The sequence below is a fragment of the Gymnodraco acuticeps genome, unplaced genomic scaffold, assembly GCF_902827175.1.
Source record: "Gymnodraco acuticeps unplaced genomic scaffold, fGymAcu1.1, whole genome shotgun sequence".
Taxonomy (NCBI): Eukaryota; Metazoa; Chordata; class Actinopteri; order Perciformes; family Bathydraconidae; genus Gymnodraco; species Gymnodraco acuticeps.
In genome coordinates this window covers 841,416-863,744 of record NW_022989890.1, presented here as the reverse complement: position 1 = coordinate 863,744, position 22,329 = coordinate 841,416, and the positions used below count along the sequence as shown (strand labels likewise).

The following is a 22,329-nucleotide window of genomic DNA, read 5'->3' as shown; positions in this document are numbered from 1 at the left end:
TACAGGAAATAATAATGGTGTAAAAGCATGCCGCTGACAGAGGTTTTCCATATGAATCAGGCAGTTACACTTTCCCAGTGTCCTGTGAAGTAGGATGGGGGGGGGGGGGGGATGTAACATTAGATTCATTGTGTCTGCTCCCGCTCCTCTCAGCACCTGTCCCAAAAGACAAATTAATCCTTCACCCAAAAGATATCCCTCCCCCCCATACCACATCTGTCTCAGCCATTGTCCACAGCCTGGCATGTTTCTGGGACACATCACATGCCACTTTGACATGAAGGATGTGGTTACTGCAGAGCTCAGTCTAACTAGAGAGCGCAACTGCCATGTGAAGTGTATTTTGTTTACACCTTTTGAAGAATCTGCCTCCCCTTCAATCAAAATATATTTGCCTGGGCTCTGGTTTCAGACAGAGGTTGAAAAGAGCTACTTCAGCACAGGCAGTATGAGAGAAAAAAAGTATGTAAACATGTCATAGTAGAGGCACAACATACGAATATTAACCTGAAAATGAGCAAAAATATTAGCATTTTTTAGGATCTAAATACTTCTTCCACCACTGATACTTTTACTATTGCAAGATGATACAAGAAATCCAACTAAAGCTCTGTATTAGATCCGGTGCAGACCAGTGAGTGTGTCCCTGTGAAGGCAGTGCAGGCAGAGTGCTCAGGTGGTGGCTGTCCTGATGACACATGACCGTTGGCTGTTCTCAATCCAACTCAACAACATCATCAGCCAATCACAGGGTCATGCGTTGGGCCCTGAAGATCAAAACCACAGGGACAGGGCTAGCCTGCGAGCCACTTTTTCACGCTTACTTACACAAATATGACAGATGTACAGAAATGTTTTGCTTAGATGGGGAGTTATTGCTGTTATTTTTTTTTCTCCAAAATATGTTTTCGTTTTCCTCAGACTTTTGCCTCATATTATTTGCAAGTATTTCCCTCTCCTAGCCATACCAGTGAAGACAGATATATTCTTCCAACTAAAGCTTTGGCATAAAGCAGAGAAACATGTGATAGGAAAAAAAACAACGTAAAAGTATCCAGGCTTCATTTTCTGAGGATGAGCTTGTATTTTTCTGCTAATAAAAACTCATCCATTTGAACTCATTTGAACCATCTCTGCTTTATGTTTAAAGTTAATTTGTAATTCAAATCTACTTATACTAAGTTAGATGAAAATGCATCGTATGGACTTTTACAAAGAGGTTTGAATCCCAAGGGGAAAGTGAATTAACACGCTAACACACACACAGATACTCACAAAATACCCCACAATCAAGCACTTTGTTGGTATATTTTCCCTTTCAATTACACTGCTGTCTCAAAATTCAGTCTCAGCAACTCCATCATGCACTCCACTGCCCCATACCTGCAGGATATGTGTGCGCGTGTGTGTGTGTGTGTGTGTGTGTGTGTGTGTGTGTGTGTGTGTGTGTGTGTGTGTGTGTGTGTGTGTGTGTGTGTGTGTGTGTGTGTGTGTGTGTGTGTGTGTGGTGTGTGTGTGTGTGTGTGTGTGTGTGTGTGTGTGTGTGTGTGTGTGTGTGCGTGTGCGTTGGTGTGTGTGTGTGTGTGTGTGTGGGGAAATACATTAGGAATTTGTGCATGGTGTGTGCGTGACTGTGTATATGTGTGGAGAATAAGAGAGAGAGAGATGAAAACAAGGAAGTGAGGAAGAGCTGAGTGAAGGAGATGGACTTTATATCTGCTCCTCTTTCAACCTGCTCACTGAGCCGCATGTGCTCCGCCGTGTAAACTGCAGAGCTACTTGATTACTTTGTCAGTCTTCTAAAGTGGCTTTTTGCTCAGTGGAGAAACTTGGGAGACAAGTCCGACAGAGGATGTCCAACAGTGGGAAAAGATTCAGGGTGCATGGTCAGAGGAGGAGCTGAATCCAAATGAAAGGAAATTATAATTTCCTGTTTTGTGAGTGAACCAGGACCTCAGTGTCATTTCTGTGGAGGTCATTCTCCCTCTTCTGTGTACAACAAAAACTACTCTGTAGGAGACACATTTCATTTCTCATTCCTAATTCCCATTTCACTTATTTGGATACAATTCAAGTAATTAAGAAGACATTTAAAACTCCTGAGGCACATTTCAAGGAGAGGGAAATCAGGGAATGAAGGATGCGGGTGGTCAGGTTTGAATGATTTATGAGGATACTGGCAGATCATTTTAACCAAGGAAAACACATTACCAAAATGAAGAACATTTTGCTCGGATGACTTGATCAAGCAATGTTTAAAAAATCTGTTATCCAGCAAGTCATTAGGGTTTTCATCCTATTTAGTTAGACAGTGCCACCCTTTGGCAAATGTAGGTACTCACGTCTGCTTGCTGCACATATTCTGCTCACTGAAATGGTAAAGTATATATTTAATGCACAAATAAGATTGAAAGTACAAAATAAATAATTTACTGGCAGCTGTTAAGGAGAAATGTATTGAATTGGCAACCTGTGTTACATTTGTAAAGAATAACAACAGCATTAGATAGAGCTGCACCAGATGGCTTTATAAAACACTTACAGTAAATTGCGAGGTCACGCTCAACATTCACTGAAGGAGTACGTTTTACAGTTATATACCCATTTTTTTCAATTCTGTATTCAAAGCTTTTTCCGTTTCGTTGGAGGACGTCTCGTTCTATAACATTCAGATCTTATACAGACATCTAGATAACTTTTTTAAATAACATTGTATATTCAGACAGTTTCCTCTCAAGCACGCCAAATGCTTTTTCTTCTCAACTTGTACCAAGCTCATGTCTCAAGGATTTCTGCTGTACATTGCTTTCACTGAATAGCCACTTGTACATATAAAGATCAAACTCAAAGTTTTCCTTTTCAGGCTTAATAAAACAGATGAACGATTATTGATCCTGCATTGCACACTTGAATTCCTCTTGCTTGTCTCTATTGATGAATAAAGACATCAACCTCTATAAAGCCTGTGATAAATAACCCTTTGTGCTTAGAAGAAATGGTGTGCTTTTCATTCAGCTTTGACAAGAGGAACATCTTGTTCAAAAATACCTAAAGTACAAGCTAACGATCTAAAGCAGCTGGCAGTTGTCATGTGGCCGTGGCAGCTCAGTGTCGGACACCTGTTGGTCGACTGTTTCAAGGGCGCATGCTAGGACCATGAGCCTTTGCATGGGTAGGATATACAATTTCTCTCACTTACAACTTTTAAGCTCTGTGCATCAGCTGAATATGTTAATGGTCTGTCAAAGACAAAGACAAAGACATTCTGACCAACCATGGTTGGTCAGAATGTCTTTGTTATTAAGTAAGTCATGGTTGAAAGCTTTGAAGTTAACCTAACTCCATTTTCACTTGATGAAGGTCAATGTTACTAAACCTAAAATTTGATTTAAGTAAAAAAGGGAGGATTTTAATATCATACATAAAAAAAATGTCTTCTGTGCAGTGTGGTGGAAATACCAGAGCCAGCTAGGCTGCAGATTTTGACGGACAAGAACATGATGAGCCATGTCAGCTCGGCACCAGCGAAGTGTGGCAAACCACAGAGGCTAGCGGGGGGGGGGGGGGGGTATAGATATTGATTTAATAAGTAACTGATGTTTCCATGAAAGCAAATGCAGATAATACTGAAATAATACAAGTTGGGGTAAGCAGAGCATAAAATAGCCTTTCTAAAGACTTAAATAAAGATTGACCTGGTTGATGTATCGTGCATTGCAAGCTAACATTATCAGCATGGGTTTTGGTCATTAATACACATTGACGTTACAACGTTATTGTATGATTGAACCAGGATGGTGCTTTCTGTTATACTATCTAACACATGTACTATTGTGAAAGGCACTGATGAAAAATTACGGCAATACTTTTGTGTTCTTTGTAACATTTAATGCCTCAAATATGGTAATTTGAAATGTCAGTAGTTCAAAGTCAGATCAGACCAACCCTGTCCTTTAAAGAGCCATGCAGGCAGGTCTGTGGTCTAACTATATAACAGCACAAGATCACAAAGAGGTCTGAAAATAGACTACAGGTTAGGATTTGTGTGCTGTAAATAGTAACAGAGACAGTATAGCGTTCATCTGCTTGCATTGGAAAGGGGCCAGTTGCCATGTTTGTTGTATGAGTTTTAAATAAATAAATAAAGCCTAGAGATAAGTAAGCCCCATGTGATCGAAAATCAGGGTCCAGGGTCCAAATCTCCAGAATACTTAACGCTCTCAAGTTGGTTCCACAGTATAATCATTTAATTGGATATGAACAACATCCTATTGCTTTGCTTTAACCTCAGTTCACATGAGTTATTTTAAGCCTGATCTTTTGGGTATAACCACAGAAAGTCAGGGATAAACCTGCTCTGAAGGAGGGTTAAGCCCTGGGCTCAGGGTGAGGTTATCCTACACAATTGAAGTTTTGAGTGTGAAATTACTTGAAACTCAAGGCTAACAGAACCTTCAGTCCTGAGCTAACAGAGGTCGAGGCCTAAGCTAAATATAGTGTGAAAAGTCCACGATGTCTTTATGTAGTATATGATTACTGATGAAGAAAACAAAGCAGTAATGGGAGACACCACAATTTCCCCCTCAGACAAAACTTGTAAACATAGTTGGTTATGGGATTAAGATTGGGTTATTTTATACCACAAAAAAACACATAGCATGCCATAAAAGCACAACAAAATGAATAGTAGTAATAATGAAAATGCATACTATGATATGCCATGAAAATAAATAAATAAAGAGAGGTCGTAATATAGTATGTCGTTAAAAAACCCATACAAAATTCAAACTATAGTTGGTCATAAAAGAGTCATGCAAAAAGTAATATTATAAATCAATATTATAATTTGCTATGACATAATTAAGAAGTAAAAGTATAATATGCCATAAAAATGTCATTAATAAAAGTCTTGGTGTTTTAAAAGTGTCATAAAAAGGTCATACTCCAGTCTGCCATACAATAATCAAGAAACAAGTCATAGTATAGTTTATCATAAACAATGTAATAAATAGATAATGGTGGTTATCAAAGCATACTGTGGGCCTGTCCTCAGACAAAGCGTGGAAAAATCCTCCCACCAGATGCATAAAAAAGGACCCACTTCCCACTTTGGCTCTTGAGCTAATGTTGGCAAGGTGACATTCGAGAACCTTGGCATTCATTTTATTGTTGAGGTGACTCCAAAGAGAGAAGACTGTACAGTGGTGCATGCCATTAATTAGCATTACATAATAAATACGATGTAAAACATATCTTTTGTTGTTTTTATATATCATTGCTTATGGATTTTTCAGTTGTATTATGTTAGGAATATGTCCTTTTCCTAGGCCTAAGTCAAATGAATAATGCCACAGTCTAAAAATACTTTATCACAAGAACATTTCCTGAAATCAAAATGTCACTTTATTGAAAAATACATTTTATCAGAAAAATGTAGTTACTGTGTTTAATTTAATTAAATATTTTTCATACTATCTTATTATTCTGCTTTAACGCTTATGAATACATGTTGGTTTGACAGTAGTTCTTTAATTTGCCATCAAATTGAGACTATACTCATTTATCTGTATTATAGGACTAGATCATGAGAACATGTGAAATAATTTCATTGTAAAAAAATAAATAATACATACATTTAGTGTAGCCTACTAAAAAGGGAAATATTGAGGTGTAGAAGACAAGAAGTATAACGTTGCATAAAATAAAAGAATGAATGGAAATAATTAAGTTAAATTGTACAGACTAGTTATTTTGTGGATGTACAGTACATACAGAACTACATTGCGATCCACTGAGGCTTTAAATGTGATTTAAAAAAATACATTGCAATATGTGTATGTTTGCATCTTGAGTCAAGCAGACACCGATGATTTTTAGGATAGGTGAATAACATGGTTTTAGTCACAAGTTATTATTTTATTCTGGAAACACGGAGGAAGCAGAACTGATGTCACGCTGTGTGGGCGGAACTGCCGCTTTGTAACTTCCACCAATAGCATAGTTGCTTTGTAAAATATGAAAATGGCGGCTCTCTGTAGTGAGTTTGGGGACCTGGTACAGATCAAGAAACAGCTAATATCGGTGATATCGCTTTCTAAAGAAAGAGGACTCTTACACAGCTCCAAGTGGTGAGACTGACTGCGACCAATGTCCCGTTAACTGCCTGTTTTTCTGCTGTGTTACCTTGGTAACAGAGCGTTAACGTCCGTTAGTCTGCTAGCACGTTAGCTCTCCTGTTGACATGTCTCAAGAAAAAATCAAGATAAAGTGTACAAATGCATTAAATATACCACTATATCATTGTTGCATTTCAGTGAAAAGAGTCGTAATAAATTCAAAACAGATGTTATTAAAGTTGTAACGATACATGGTGTTATTCCTTTACCATTACTGGGCTCCATTTGTATTTGTTGTTGATTGCTATCGATTAGCAAATAAAAAGTAACTGAACAAATATGTATTAAAACATGAATAACCTTTGTGGTATGTTTGCCTGCTGTACAAATAAATGTGGTGTTAAAAAGGACTGTATTGCATGGCACAGTTTTGTCACATGCTTCCTGTGTTTACATTTCAGGGCTTCTGAATTGGCCTTTGCTTTGGACCGTCTTCCCAAAGATGAATTACCTCCGTCCCATCCTTTCACTGAGGTTTGTACCCTGCCAGGACAGAGGAGTGCCTGGGTTTATTTATTGTTCACAATATAACATTTAACTACCTACAATCGAGGTTTCAGTTTATTCAAAAGTCCAATTGACTCCTTTTTTGGATAACAATTATGTTTTTGGCACAAAGGTAGAAGCTAGATCAGGATATTGCCAAAAATACAATTGTTAGTAGGATCCTCCATTGTTAGCTTTGGTATTTTGTTGTGATAAGTTGACAACAAAAACAATAAAGACATGTTTTTGAAGTTAAAGTAAAGTCACACATTGAAGAATTACACAATATGAGGTATAAAGCTGCAGCTCTTTTTTAGTTGTAATTAATTGTGTCCTGTTCTCTTGAATGGAAAAGTTATACTGCCACCTGGTGACAGTAGGCTATTCTTCTAAAAGGAAAACAATGAACACAATTACTTTATGAAGTGCTTTTGTGTTCTTCTTCATTTATCTTTTTTATTCAAAGAGTTAACTTGATAAAGATATTTTCGGATACATTTTCTTGTGATCGTCTACAGGAAGATGCACAGGACCTGGATGCACTTACGCTGGCCAAATCCTACTTTGACCTGAAAGAGTATGACCGAGCTGCTTACTTCCTGAAAGGCTGCTGCAGCCAGAAGGCTTATTTCCTCTATATGTATTCTCGCTATCTGGTAAGATTATCTAGATGTCTGGTACATCCTTCGAGCCTTGATTTTATTTCATGACGTGACTGCTTTCAAGTTGCTTGTAATGTTTGTTGACCATTTTAAAAGTTCCCCTTCATTTTTTCAGTCAGGCGAGAAAAAAAAGGACGATGAGACTGTGGACAGCCTGGGTAAGGATCTGTCTGTTTGGACATTCAAAGAGAACTTAAAGTACTTTAGTTACTCTTTAACACTAACTTTTTTGTGTGTTTTAGGTCCACTGGAGAAAGGTCAGGTGCGCAATGAAGCCCTGCGAGAGCTGAGGGTTGAGCTCAGTAAGAAACACAACGCAGGAGAGTTGGATGGGTTCACCCTGTACCTGTAAGAACCTTTCATGCATACTTTCCTCACAACATGCAGAAAAACACAGTGGATAGCTCATAAACTGCATATGTGTGATTGTGTTTGTGGGAACACAGGTACGGGGTGGTGCTGCGAAAGCTGGACCTGCTGAAGGAGGCGGTGGAGGTGTTTGTTGCGGCTATTCACGTGCTTCCTCTTCACTGGGGAGCCTGGCTGGAGCTCAGTAACCTTGTCACCAACATTGAAATGGTAACTACAACACGTATCGTAATTAGCATTGTGTCATTAACCTGATGGGCCCAGGTCCAGTTACCATATGAAACCAAAGTCAATGCTCACAACACAGCCTCATCACTATTAATTAGGGATGCACGATATTGGTTTTTTGAAACCGATACCGATAACTTCCTGCTTCTCAAGACCGATAATAAAAAAAAATGTACGCCACTAATTATTTTAACGCGATTAACGCATGTGTATTTTTTTTTCCTCGGCCGCCCCGTAGTTTCAGAGCGCATCGAGTTTAAAATACCATCTACAAGCTGATGCTGACAGCCCCGCTCCTGTCGCCCGCTTGTGGCAGACCACACTTCCACGCTCACCGGCAGGCACCGACTGTTATTAGTTATAATGTGTGGCCCGAGCGAGCGAGAGAGAGACCTTACGTGCATTGTTGTTGTTAGCATCTGGTGCTAGCTAGCTGCGCTAACGGATATACGGAGCTGTTTAAATGAAAACAGAGGAGCGACATTTCGCCACAACTGCGCCGAGCACTTGACTTTATGCAGGAAGCCAGACAGTGGGACATTGTACGAAATGTCAGCACGGATAGTGCGCAACATGATTGCAGCGTCCAGGCAGCTCCGGTTCGAGCATATGCCTTGAGTTGCAGTAGCTCCAACGCCCATACCACCGACGACATGTTTGTTTACTGTCCTGGCTTCACGAATTAGGGAGCGCTGGATTTGTGAAAAACTCCCCTCTTCCTAAACCACTAATACCACAGTACTGGCAAAACGGGAGGAGCCGAGTGAAAAACAAGCGTCCCTCATCCCAATCCACCCACACCGCAGTATCTTTTTTCTTTTTTTTTACCCAAAAAATATATTGTATATTATCGGGGCTATTAATACTGGTATCGGGTTTATCGGGATGACGTCATAATTCCTAATATCGGACCGATAATTATCGTGCATCCCTACTATTAATCTATAATTTCTGCCTTAAAAGAAATAGAAAATAACTTTTTGTCATATTGAATCAATGCTAATAAACTTATTAAAGGTTCAATCTGAAGTAAATATTTGGGCTGAATTGATTAAATCTGCATTTGTCTCTTATATCTTCTCCACAGCTGAAGTCTCTGTCCCTGCCAGACTGCTGGATTAAAGACTTCTTCATGGCACACATGTACACAGAGCTGCAGATGATCAAAGAGGCGCTGCAGAAATACCAGAATCTCATCGAGGCCGGCTTTTCTAAGAGCACCTACATCATCTCACAGATTGCCGTCGCCTACCACAACATCAGAGGTTTATTTCTGCTTCTTCATAGAAGAGTTTTGCCTGTCAGAAGAATGTGATGGGGACAGGTTTAGTCTGACAGCACTCTGTCTCTGTTTGTTTCAGATATTGACCAAGCTTTGGCTCTCTTCAACGAGCTAAGGGAGCAGGATCCTTATCGCATCGATAACATGGACACATTCTCCAACCTGCTCTATGTCAAAGTGAGTTGTGATGTCTTATTGATTAGCATAGAACATATGTTCACAGTTAGGTTAGAGGTCTAATATCAGCTAGTAGGGCATTGTACAAGAACAGTTAATGGCCATTCATTATATTCCCTTGATGTTTTTATATGACCTCTGCAAGTCATGTTTACAGAGTAGGATCAAAGAACCATTAAAACATCTAATTGTCGCTTCCACAGAGCATGAAGCCAGAGTTGAGCTACTTGGCTCACAACCTGGTGGAGATCGACAAGTACAGGGTGGAGACATGCTGCGTTATCGGTAAGTGCAGAGCCAATCTGATCACCATTAATACCCAATTTACAAATTGTTCACAATTAGTAATAAAACTATTAGTTGTTGAATATGTGAAAAGCATCTTGCATTGTCATTAATTAATGGCTTGTTACAGCTTCACAGGTGTATTAGCTTGTTTTTTTCTATGCTAACTCCTTGTTAATATATATTTTTAATCTGATCCACAGGAAACTATTATAGCTTACGCTCTCAGCATGAGAAGGCGGCTCTGTACTTCCAGCGGGCCCTCAAACTGAACCCTCGATGCCTCGGGGCCTGGACCCTCATGGGCCATGAGTACATGGAAATGAAAAACACTTCGGCGGCCATCCAGGCCTACAGGTCAGACTGAAGCTGTAGTAGAGCATGAAGACACTTATTTGTGAAGAGATTTCAGTATCTTTATGGATATTTTGTGTTTTAACTGTATTTTTTCTGTCAGGCATGCCATTGAAGTGAACAAGCGGGACTACCGTGCCTGGTACGGTCTGGGTCAGACGTACGAGATCCTCAAGATGCCTTTTTACTGTTTGTACTATTATCGAAAAGCTCACCAGCTCAGGTAAGGATTTGACATAATGCTTTATGTAGATTTAACAAAAAAGGCTAAAAGTGTAAGTAAATGCAATGCTCTTACACCAGTTGCTTGTCTTAATAGGCCAAATGACTCGCGTATGTTGGTCGCACTGGGGGAAAGCTACGAAAAACTGACACAGCAATTGGAAGCAAAGAAGGTACGCACGTTACAACTCTCACCAAATCCCGGTTTGTGTAATAACATCACTAAGCTTTCTGGCTTGTCTTTGACATTTTCTATTTGTTGTCTAGTGTTACTGGAGGGCATACTCTGTTGGCGATGTAGAGAAAATGGCTCTACTCAAGTTGGCAAAGTAAGTGTATCACTGTAGCCTGAGGATATAAAACTGAAGGATCATCTTGTAGACCCAAAACAGTAGTTTATCACATTAACATATGCACAAAAGAATGATTTGATCTACATGGCCTATAAACATGGGATCAATTCAGATTATTCTTTTCCCAGGCTCCATGAACAGCTGAATGAGTCTGATGACGCTGCCCAGTGTTACATGCTTTACATCCAAGACATTTTCTCCTGTGGGGTAAGCATTTTGAAGTATCTGACTACTCAAGTAGTTGTAGATGTTCAGAAACCTATGGGTATTATTGATTTGGGCTTGGCCCCTTTGCTTCAATAAAGGAAACTGTTAGAACAGCAGCATATCATTTTAGTAGTTTGCATAATGCCCTTTCTGTGTCAACAAGACAACTTTCCTCTCTGTGCACAAAGCAATGGTTTGAACTTTAACCTCATCCAAGCCCTTCAGGGATTTGTAACCATTTCTAATAAAATCCTGTCATCACAGGAACAACTGGAGCATGCTGAGGTGAGCACAGCCCTGCGGTACCTGGGTCAGTACTATTTCAAGAACAAGCTCTACGACGAGGCGTCCCTCTGCGCTCAGCGCTGCTGCGACTACAACGATGTGAGTGTGCCTGCACAAAGTGAGCACTGTGTTCCTGTGGTGGACTGTATGTAGTATAAACACACTAACTGTGGTCCCTCTGCTCGCAGGCTCGTGAAGAGGGAAAGGCTCTGCTGAGGCAGATTTCACAGGTCAGAGATCAGATCGAGACGCCATCAGCAGATCTGTTTGCTCCGCTCTCAAACAACAACACTCCCGTCAGGAGGGTGTCTCCGCTGAACCTTATCTCCTTCACACCTTGACACCCCCCATCCATTCACTGGCTTCAAAACGGACAATTTGTATTTCCAACAGCTTTGGGGTTTTACTTGATCAAAAGACATTGTTCGAAGGATTACTTGTCAACACGGACTTGTTAATGACATTAAAATATTGTTTGTACAATTTGCAATCCTGATCATTTTTGTTCAGGGTAAGACAAGTTCTATGCGACAAATGTAAACACAAAGCTCTTTAAAAGAAATGCAGTGTACTTTCAACTTGATGTACATACCTCAGACACAAGGGTTTTCTTTAAATAGATTTTTTTATTACACGATGCCTTTATATAACTCAAGGCTAGTTGAACTGTAAAAACACAAAAAAATTGTAGAGAAGGGTCACCTTGAACTATTTACATATATACACACACACACGTAGCGCAAATGCAGCACACAAACATGTCTTGTTTTGACTTGCAGTCATGCCCATCAACAATGCTGTATATATGTAAATAGTATAAATAAAGCATACCTGCTTGGACTGTTTTTTTGGTAATTTTGATTTCACGTTGTACAGTACATGAAAATAAAATGCCCTTTTCTCAAAAGTATAGAAAGAGCAGAGAAGCCATAGAGTAACCATTAGCCACTGAGCGGTTATACTGCTCACAATCACCTCAATAGTGTACGGCTACCCTATTTCTCATAGCGTAACTGTTAAACATCAGAACTATTTGGACTGCTGCAAAAAGTGAATATATACAAAGAAATATAAAAATACTATAAAGTTACAAGCAGATAAAACTTTGTTTGCATAATATCAAAGAAGACAGGCTGTAAGAAGCTCAGTACTTCCCCCTGAGGCTGCGAGGGGTGGGGGCCGGGCTGCGAGGGGGGGACTGCTGGCGGGACCGCAAGATTCTTGAGTAGGGGGTGGCGTTCGCTTCTTCTGCAAGACGAGCGTTGCATCTACGTGTTAGGGTTTGTGTGGGGAAAATAGACTGGAAAAAGGGACGTTTCTGTGGGGGCCGGTTCTCAGTGTCAATAGGTGCCGTGGTCCCGCAGCCCCTCTTGTTGCAGGAACCTGGTGTGGGGTGGGCAGCAGAGAGGGGGGTGGCCAGCTGCTTCTGGGCCAGGGTCTCTGCTTTCCGCCTCAGATCAGCCTTTACAAGCATCAGGCCGTTCTGGAGCTCCAAAAGGATCTGGTCCTAAGAAGAAGTGAGTGAACAGGGTTAGACAAGACCACAGAGGGGAAAGTGAGGGTGAGGGGAGGGGGAGGTGGAGGGAGAGAAAAGTGAGCCAAAACCAAACTCTGGAACATGCTTTTGCACAGTAATCACCTGGTGCAGAGGTTAGAAACCTAGATTTAGTTTAAAAGCCAGCTGTGCAGCAGGATTGTTAATGAAGAGAGCAGAGGGAGAGAAAAATAACGTTTTTGAAATTCAGAAATACAAATCCAGCTTTCAGATTCAAATCAAAGAGATATCATCAACATCAGACTCTGCGCTAACTAAAAATGTACGTACAGGGAAAACATTATGTTGGTTTACGGTTTGTCAGATAGGAGTAAAGCTCTTCTTTCACAAAAAAAAGAAAAAAGAACACAAGTGAAATAATTTGATTAATTCTTTACGGTTACTTAAAACTACTAAAAAACTAAAACTACTAAAATTACTAAAACTATCAACCAAATATTGTGAACTTTTTCTACATAATGACATTTATTGTTTTGTGCATAATTTACAGAAGGCCACTCAACACTTTTCAAATGATAAACATTAGAGTGAATACAATAAAATGTTTTAAATCACATCATACGATCCATGTCTGTACCTGTTTGGCCAGCGTCTCGTCTGCAGCGGCCAGCGCCTGCCGCAGCTTCTCCCCCCCCGTGTTTCGGCAGCAGGCTCGTTCTCCAGACTGCAGGTCGGCCCCGAGTCGCTGCAGATCCAGGCGCAGCTGCCGCAGGTTCTGTGAGAATAAAAGTCAGAATTTGAGTCTTTGAGGATAAATAGTCTCACATGCAGCAAAATCATAATGCATTTCATGTTAAAGAGTTAACTGACCCGCTGCCCGTCCTCCAGCTTGCGGTCAGCGGCGAGGGTCCCAGTTGAGCCAGGGGCTTCCAGCTGCGTCTTCAGCTTTGTGAGCTCTGCACAGGACAGCAGAACAAGAGTTACACACCATTATGAACAAGACCCTGACATCAGCACGTCGTCAGAGGGCAGTGTTTCAGTCACCTTGTGTCTTTGCGAGCAGCTCAGCGCGACACTGGTCCAGCTCCACTTGCAGCCGACCACTTTCTGTTTTATTGATGCGCTCAGAACGCCGAAGTAGGCCACCGCTGCATGCTATGGAGTCCTCACCAGGCAGCGACGGGGGGGGGCGCTTCGCCTGCCTGGGTTTTATCAAGAGCAGCAGACAAACATTCGATCACCTGATCACGCTCCTAAATGAAAAGAAAAAAATGAGGAATATTTTTGCAGAGGAACAGCAACATGACTTCCAATCTATTCACCCTAAGACAATTTCTTTACAGCTCATGTGTGTATTGAAACAATGCTACAGGGACAGACACTGTTGAAGTGATGCAAACTTGAGAAGGATGATTTAGCTCTCACATTCAGCTCCTTGCTGTAGAATATCTTCAAATGTTTTTGCAAGGTGGATATCTTGTCTTCGTATCTCTCTTCAGTTAGAGCTCTCTCTGCTTCCAAGTTCTCGCTGTAGGGCAAGAAATCCAAACTTATTGTCTACCGTGGTTAAACATGCATGCATTTCCTCAGCATTTTAATATTTCAGCCTTCTTTTGGAGGCAATGTCTTTGATAATATCTTGGAATGGAATTCATTTTTGATGTTCTTAAATTATCCCACAAAACAATTTCTAGCAATTTCAGTTACAATGTGTATTTCACACTTAAAGGCAGACACATACCTGTAGCCAGCTTCCATCTCAGAGATGACCTCCATCACCTCAGAGACCACCTGCTCTCTCACATTCGCCTCAAGAACCTCTTTCTCTTCCCGCTGGCGCTGCACCTCTCTCTTCAGGACATCGATGGCCTGCAGCATGGACTAAATAAAGCACAGTCAGCTGTTAGAAACACTGTTATTGAGACATTTTAAATGCTGGTTTGAAGGTTTTAGTTGATCTCAAAAGACCTCATCTTGGTGTTCATCTCAATATGCAAAACATGTTGGTTGTATAGTTTAATAATTAGATGTTGAAAATGAGGGCTAAGGATGTTACCTCAGTATTTAACATGGAGATATCTCCATCTTCGACATCACTCTCCTCCTCCTCGTCCTCCATCACCGAACTCTCGTTTCCACCTGCAGCCGGCTCACGCAGTAAGGACAGGATGTAGGCCACCCTGGTCTTTGTGGACGGCCCGTGCACCAGCTGAAATGATATGATGACGTACTGTTTATTTTTCTTTCGTGCTATTGTGACATGCAAAACTAAATCCGTCTCGAAAATTCACAGACGTTAAGATGTTAAGTAAAGTTTTTACTTGAGAGGCTAGAGCTGAGAATTTGAGGGCCTGGAGGGTCTCGTCATAGATGGAGGCACACGGGTTGATGTTGACCACCATGCTGGAGGTTCCTCGGCCACAGAAGAAACCCTGCAGTACCCGGGTCAGTTTACTGTCCCTGAAGGGCACCACTTGAGCGGGTCGCGATCTGTGGAAACGCAGGAACGTTTTTAAATTATGGCTCTTACTCAAAAAGCTCATTTCAATATCTCATGATTAGAAAACAACATCAATGCATGTGAAGCACGTCTATTTCAAGGGTCCACTTACTGGATGAGGATTTGTATGTATATTTTTTTTTATTTGCTACAGCACATCAACTGAGTGATTAACTTTCTTTCCAAGTTATGGTTAAACACGTACTTGTTGTTCTGGTTGTGCCTCAGAGCAGCGATGCAGCGTCCCAGTGTTAGAAGGGAGGCGTTGATGTTGTTGGCCTCCTTCATCCTCTCGCCGTTCCGCTGCTCTTTACAGCGCTCAGACCCAGCTAGATCACACACACTCAGTCTAAAAAAAAAAATGCAAGAAACAGCAGAGTGTTATTGCATTTCCAAAAACAATATAACAAAATCAACCAAAGCTGAAACTAAGAGGGAGTATCTCAACTTACTCGCTGATGTGCATGGACTTGGCTGAATCTGCTTCTGGGTTGACGTGCAGGACTCGGATGGAGAAAATGCTGTGGCTGCATGATGAATGGTGATCAATGTATTATTATCATCATCATCATCATCAAGAGAGTAAAAGTGTGTCAAACACATATGTGACCTGCTCTATCGAAATCAGTCGCATTGACCCGAAGACACATTTTGAGTTGTATACACTGTTGGAAAGAGGAGATTCCTAGCGTTCTAATGATATCAGGATTGTTGTTGTTCTCCAAATATTAAGCGAAACATGTCACATTATATAATGACTATCACCGAGTCATCACTTTGAGAAAAAGGCCTTCAAAGTTTCCTCCTCTCTGGAATCCATCGATCTGATTGATTATTAGCAAATCATCAAAATACTACGGAGGGAAGATAATTTCGTTTGGATTACTGGTTGGGGGAAGCTCGCGAGTGTGTGTGTGTGTGTGTGTGTATACGTGTTTGTGTATTTTTACGTTTGTGTGTATTGTGTTTGTTTCCCGGGGAAAACCCTCACGAGAAACACCGGCTGTTGTTATGCCTGCTGTGACGTCAAGTTACTCCGTTCTCCGCTTGTAATTATACCGAAGCTTCAAAGTTGTATTTATCATCTGAATTCGCCGAAACAAGTTTAATATTCTGAAAGCCAAGACTTTGTTTAATTTAAATCAGATGAAAACAAACTGTAACGGACCCTGTCGTGTTATCTATGATTACTATACGCCTTACATTCATAATGTCAGCCGGAGGGGCGGCGTGTGGAACAGCAGAGTGGCGAGTGAGAGCTGTCATCTTCCCTTTACAAGCTTCAAACATGTATTTATCGTGTGATTTTGGAAATAAAAGTTTCATATTATGAAAGCCAAGACTTTGTTTATTTAAAATCAAACAAAACACCCGAACCCCGAAAAACTATTTTTTTTACACAAATCCACGTTTATTTTTAAATGAGCCGTTGCGACTTCCGACTGATTTCGATATAGAGCGGGTCACAAATGTCAAATTAAATCAAAAATAATGCAAAAGTTTGATCTGCTCCTACCTACGGCTGGAGTTTGTGTTGAGGTGAGTGCTGGCGAAGCTCTGGTTGCGACGCCCAGCCTTCAGAATCCTCCAAGCTTCGTCAGCGCTGCGGATCTGGATCCAGACGAGGTCTGATACAACAAAAAGAGGCAAAAAACATGAGGCGACACCAGAAGCAGCAGCACCGTCAGCAACAAAACATGTTTTATGTGCTTGTGTAGACATTTTAGAGTATCCATGAAAAAGCACACATACAAAGTAGCAAAGACTTTCATGTTCTATTAACATTTTACCTTTCACATAGGGGTTGCCCTGCTTGTCGTCACCAAGCCGCAGAGTGACCCTTTTCCTGGGCTGCAGGGAGGGAGAGGCATCGAGCAAATCATACAGGAACTCATTGTAGATCTCGAAGAAGGACACCCAGATAGAAAACTGCACCCCTTCCTCCAGATCATCCCCTCCGCTGTGTGAAAGGCTGCCGGGCTCCAGACACACACCGTCTGTGTCTGCAGAGAGAGACATGGTTATCAATGGATGTGTTTTGAAAGGCTTTTTACAATTGCAGTTATGATTTAAATGAATCAGAGTCAGGATTTAAATGAGTAATCATAAAGTGAACTGGATGCATGCTACAATATCATCTGGTATGCAATTGCAAACTAGAAAGCTTGTGGGCTTTTCTTATAAACTCTGTAATTAGTCAACAATGTCATATGCAGACTTCTTTCACTATACTGTATAACATCAGCCAACATTTAAAAAATGTTTTCAGTAAAAGAAAATGGACTAGAATTAGCTCAGAAGCATATTTAAATGTGTGTGCCAATCTTTGAAAATGTGCCAAATATGTCTACAGTTGGCATTGCTGTCCTCACCTTCAAGCTGAGTGGCGATGTTACTTGTAGAGGAGAGTCCTCCAATGCCGCTGTCCCAGACTGTCGTGTTTCCACCTCGACGAAAAGGCAGATTGTCATCCTGTCGCAAACAAGAGGAGGACATCAGCTCAAATCTATGTGCAACAATGCAGAAATTGAAACTGGGGCACATAAGCCTTAAGGCACAGAATAACATTTTGAATTCCATATACTCCTTTTACCTCTTTGAGCAGAGAGTTTCTGCGGAGTTCCTCCATCCTGATCTCTCCGGAGCTCAGATGCCTCACATCCTGATACATGATAGGCTTCATGTCCATGGCGCCGTACAGGCGGCCCTGCAGCTTGCTGAACAGAGACGACAGGGCCCGTGGCAGGAGGCCCGCCTCTGGACCGCTGCCTGCGAGACAGAGGTAGAGACTTAAATGACCAGAGTTGAATTCTATACCAGCATCAACAATAATTGTACAGAGCTGCAAACATTAACACCACATCAAACCTTGGCTTTATAAAGATGTGTTTAAGAAAATAAAAAAATCTTACCTTGAATTGTGTATGTTTTTCCAGAATTGGTGACACCATAAGTGTAGAGGAGTCGGTTTTCTCCTTGAAGGACGTCTTTCACCATCTTCTTCATCGAGCACTCGTAAAACTGTTGCTGTGTGGTCTCCGGCCCCATAATCTATAAAAGATGGGTGATAGGAAAACGTCAGTATGTGTCCTTTTCTAAATATTTGTTTTTGTTCCAGATCCTTCTTTTGCTGGCATTGCTTGCTAATGATGTACACTCATTAGCCCAATGCGAATCACCAATAATGTATAAACAGGTGATAAGCAACATGTTTATTTGACACTGTGCACATGTATAACCCCCCTCCTACCTTTGAGAAGCTGAACTTGTGCATGCTCTGGGTGATGCCCCTCTCTGCAGCCCTCATGCTGTGAGATTCTTTTGGAGCTTTAAGCAGCACATTCTCTTCATCTTGGACAGCCACACAACCCTAAAAGAAGAGCAAACCATTAGCACAGGAGAAGTCAAATCAAAATAAATGTGGATTATCTACAAACACAATCCTACCTGTTCTTCTCCCCTTTCACTCTCCGCCTCAGTTAGTGGCCGGATACGCAGAAAAACCTCGACCCTCCCATCAGAGCTGCCTGGTCTCGCCGCAGCAGGTTTTACTGCTTTCTAGAGACAAAAATAAAAAACATCTTAAATGTTTTATTGAAGACGTAGGAGAACCAAATTCATTAAGGAAAGACAAGTCAATTAAAAATATATGTGATACAAAACATTTATGGATGGCTTTGAAAATGCTGTAGGTTAAATTCATTCGTTTACATTGCAACACTAAAATATTAAACTCCTAGCAACTCTCACCTGTTCTATAATGGATGGCCGGGGGTCCAGGCCGGGGGAAATGACTGACAACTCAGGCAGACCAGGTCTGGACGGTCCTCCATGCTCTGCTGCTGTAGACTCAAACACAGCCATTTCCTCGTCTTCATCAGAGCGGAATCCACATGGGGAGGACAAAGAGAACGCCATGCTTACCCTGTTACAAGAAGACAAATCTTAGTGAGTATGTGGTTATTGCAAATATAAAGTAATCTCACAATCAAATCTGGCTGTGTACCAGAATCTCAAGTAAAAGCCACTTTTTAGTGACACGTTGCATATATTATGGGGATATATCATGATACAATATAAAGAGTTAAGCGACAACCTGATTTTAGAGCTCAATAACACCCGTCCTAACTATTCTGACACAAAAAAACGAACCTACACTTATGGCGCATTTCCACTGCAACGGGGTAGCCCCGTTTAAGCGTCCTCGCTCTGGCCTCGGGCTGCCTCGCTGGCCGTCCGAGGCCGTGGCGCATTTCCATTACAGTTTAGGACCTGGGGTAGCAACGCAGTGTAGGCGGGGCGATCGGCTTTGTTTTTGTTCACATTTCGAGTTGTTCCGTCGAGCTCCCGCTGGATTTGATCATCCCCAATGAGATGAAGGAACGTCGTCACCTCCTCGGTCGACCACGGTGTGCTTTTCTTATTAGACGTAGCCATTTTTGTAGCTCATCCGTTTACAAAATGCTGTTTATAAACAGCTAGGGCTCGCGCGCGATCTTGTGACGATTCTCTCTGACCAATCAGCAGTCGAGAGTGTTGACGTCACTAGTTCAGCCCTGGCCCTGGTCTGATAGAACCACGATTTTATGGGGCCGGAAAAGTACCCGCTAGCCGGTACTAGGCTATATGGAAACGCCACCAAAGTCCATCACAGAAGACTAAGCAGAAACTCACTGTTATGAGAGAATGGGTGTGTCAGTCGAGGTGATTAAAACACATAGAAACTGCTTTAAGCCTACTTTGCCCTTCAAAACCAAATAGTCCGACTTAGACTAGTCAGACAGGAAAATGATCTCATGCTATCACCTGTCCAGACAAGTACTGGTGCAGAACAGACTGTATTTCTGCAAAAATAATGACATAATTAAAACATGTTTTAACGGTTTTGACTTCTCTGCATTTTAACTAGGACTTATTATGCCAAAAGCACATCACATTTTAAAATAACACAAGACGTTATGTTTAAAATAATGGCATTAATAGTTTTTACAAATGATGTCAGACATGTCAACTTTTAAGCATACAAATAAATATTCCAACTAGGAGTAACGCTTACTTTCCCCCCAGGAAAGAATATGCTAAATTGTTAGGACAGTTGGTTTAAGTAAGGATATTTCACGGGTTAGGATTACTTTATAAAGACAGTTAAAGCAGACTTGTAATCAAAAGTATAAGTGTGTGAGTAGTACATTATTTACTTAACGTAAGTTAACGTTTAAGCGTGCACGAGAAGCTGTGACCCTGTTGGGACATTTTGAAATCATGTCGTCACTCCCACCAAACTGACACAATAATGCAAATGTCGCTCTCGTCTTAACTAACTGTTATCTGGTTAAACACGTGTATATTAGCTCGGTTAACGTTTATTATCACAGCTGTATCGTGTAAACTAACAGATGTGTTGTTGTTGTTGTTAGCACCACGCGATTCGTTTCACTTACTTTGAATGTCGAAAGTGCGATGAGCGCCTGGATCCCTGTAACGTTAGCGAGATGTTCTCGACAAAACTCAAGTACTAAAAAAACAGCGGAGATACTGTATTTAATGTGTATCAAACTTCCCTGAAACTTAAACTATCCTATTGCTTCTTCCCTACCTCGCAGCACTCTGGCGTCTGAAGCTCAGCTGAGTTATAATAATAACCGATTGCGTTTGGTTTTTGAACAATGCGCTTCCCCCGCAGAACGTGTCACCGATTGGCCAAAACTAGTGACGTAAAACTCGAGATCTACCTTCTGATTGGCTAGCAAGCATTCACATGGTGGGCTTTTTAAACTGTACCTCCTCAAACAAACGACGCCTTGTATGGGTTCCTATCACGAGTTGAAAATAAATGTGGCAAGAGCTTTAAATCCACATGTAAAGCTTTAACCCTGTAAGGCACCCGGTTGTTCACTTTAAGCTATCCTAAAAAAGTCAGTAAATGTTAGTTTAATAACCCTCTAAAGCCCAAAAATAGAAACACATTAGAATTAATTTTTTTGACCATTCATATGTTGTTGTAGGGAGCCTCTGGAGCAGAAATGAAAGAGTTTTCACATGTTGTACGTGTTGGTACGTTTTTAGCGAAATGTTGTAATATTGCAACGTTGGGCTTAGGTGGGAGCAGAATTCCTGTATATCTACTCACATTGTCTGAATAAATATATTGAACAACTACGGGTTGATTTGCAGGATTGATTGCTCACTTAGCCCTATATCAGTATATAGCATGACTATTAATCACACATCAGTCATAATTTTTATGAATAGTCATTTATTAAATATGAATATGGTAGTCCAAAAAACAGTTTCTGTCATCAGAAAAGCACAGACGGACGTCACACTTGGTGCATTGGGCGTTTGTGTAGGGGAGAGTGGGGTAAGTTGAGCCATTTTTTAGTTATGCTGTCCTCTAAGCAAGGAGAAATGACACATAGTAAAAATGAAAACACACACCTATAATTCAGGATGTCTCCTATCAATGGCAATTATAAGAATTCATATTTGATCAAGGGCAGTGAAAATATTACTTCTAAAAAAAAAAGTGGTCTTGTGGCTCAACTTGCCCCGGGTTAGGGGTAAGTTGATCCAGGTCAGGGGGTAAATTGAACCACTGTTCAAACCTGGGCATACCTGTTCAAACCTGGGCATACCTACAACAAATCTTAAAGGTAACTACAAACAATAAATTACAAACCAAATACAAGTTTAGTTTTTCAAATATTTGTAGTATAAATTTCGATTGAATTGATTGATTTTTTTTTAACATGTTAAAAGGAAAAGTAATCATACAAATGGTGATACAATTTCATACATCTGATCTTACCAATCAAAAACAGGGTAAATTCAACTTTAAATGTAGCCTACAATGAGCTCTTATTATCAACTTGGTCTACTTTCATTCATTTATCCATTGAAAAACTGGCTCAACTTACCCCATGGTTCACTTTACCCCATAGCCACCATTTTAGAAGAAATAGCCTATAGCCATAGCCTGCATATTATTACCATAGTGTTTGTAAAAGTATTACACTCCTAGAATTAATGTGTCATTTTTTTTAACACACTGCTGTGTCAAAGGCAACTCAACACATTCAGTGTCATTTCTGAACTATTTTACACACACACGTGTGTCGATAGAAACAAAAAAATGCACATAGTCAAGACATTAGACATCCACTGTCCTGTCCAATCACGGTTGAGTTATTTCAAATGTATCGTTTTTCAACTGTTCAACTGTCCATCAAATGTCCCAACTGCCATTTC

At 40.8% G+C, this 22,329-nt stretch overlaps 2 protein-coding genes across 2 annotated transcripts; one reads left to right on the top strand and one right to left on the bottom strand.

Annotated features, from left to right (window-relative positions):
• The first annotated feature begins 6,014 nt into the window (after positions 1-6,014).
• Positions 6,015-11,931, top strand: cdc23 (CDC23 (cell division cycle 23, yeast, homolog)). The gene is made up of 16 exons (XM_034201762.1): positions 6,015-6,128; positions 6,578-6,650; positions 7,181-7,318; positions 7,440-7,482; positions 7,567-7,672; positions 7,771-7,903; positions 9,009-9,186; positions 9,283-9,380; positions 9,584-9,665; positions 9,869-10,022; positions 10,123-10,242; positions 10,339-10,414; positions 10,509-10,570; positions 10,723-10,801; positions 11,066-11,185; positions 11,275-11,931. The coding sequence occupies exons 1-16, from the start codon at positions 6,016-6,018 to the stop codon at positions 11,425-11,427; spliced, it is 1,728 nt and encodes a 575-aa protein (XP_034057653.1). The 5' UTR covers position 6,015; the 3' UTR covers positions 11,428-11,931.
• On the bottom strand, positions 11,693-20,738 carry kif20a (kinesin family member 20A). Its single transcript, XM_034201748.1, is given in 20 exon segments — positions 11,693-12,593; positions 13,219-13,356; positions 13,452-13,537; positions 13,626-13,770; positions 13,772-13,834; positions 14,007-14,109; positions 14,323-14,462; positions 14,638-14,790; positions 14,903-15,071; positions 15,287-15,430; positions 15,534-15,608; positions 16,598-16,709; positions 16,872-17,084; positions 17,454-17,553; positions 17,675-17,850; positions 17,994-18,132; positions 18,332-18,451; positions 18,529-18,639; positions 18,832-19,006; positions 20,523-20,738. Coding segments are annotated over 19 exon segments (2,718 nt in total). The 5' UTR covers positions 19,000-19,006; positions 20,523-20,738; the 3' UTR covers positions 11,693-12,230.
• Between the last annotated feature and the right edge of the window lie 1,591 nt (positions 20,739-22,329).

What these genes read in the sequence shown, in the direction of transcription:
- cdc23 (XM_034201762.1), top strand. Translation starts at nt 6,016, where the DNA reads ATGAAAATGGCGGCTCTCTGTAGTGAGTTTGGGGACCTGGTACAGATC. An exon ending in CGCCTACCACAACATCAGAG is followed by an intron (nt 9,187 to 9,282) that starts GTTTATTTCTGC and finishes TGTTTGTTTCAG; the next exon opens with ATATTGACCAAGCTTTGGCT. An exon ending in GCTGCTGCGACTACAACGAT is followed by an intron (nt 11,186 to 11,274) that starts GTGAGTGTGCCT and finishes CTCTGCTCGCAG; the next exon opens with GCTCGTGAAGAGGGAAAGGC.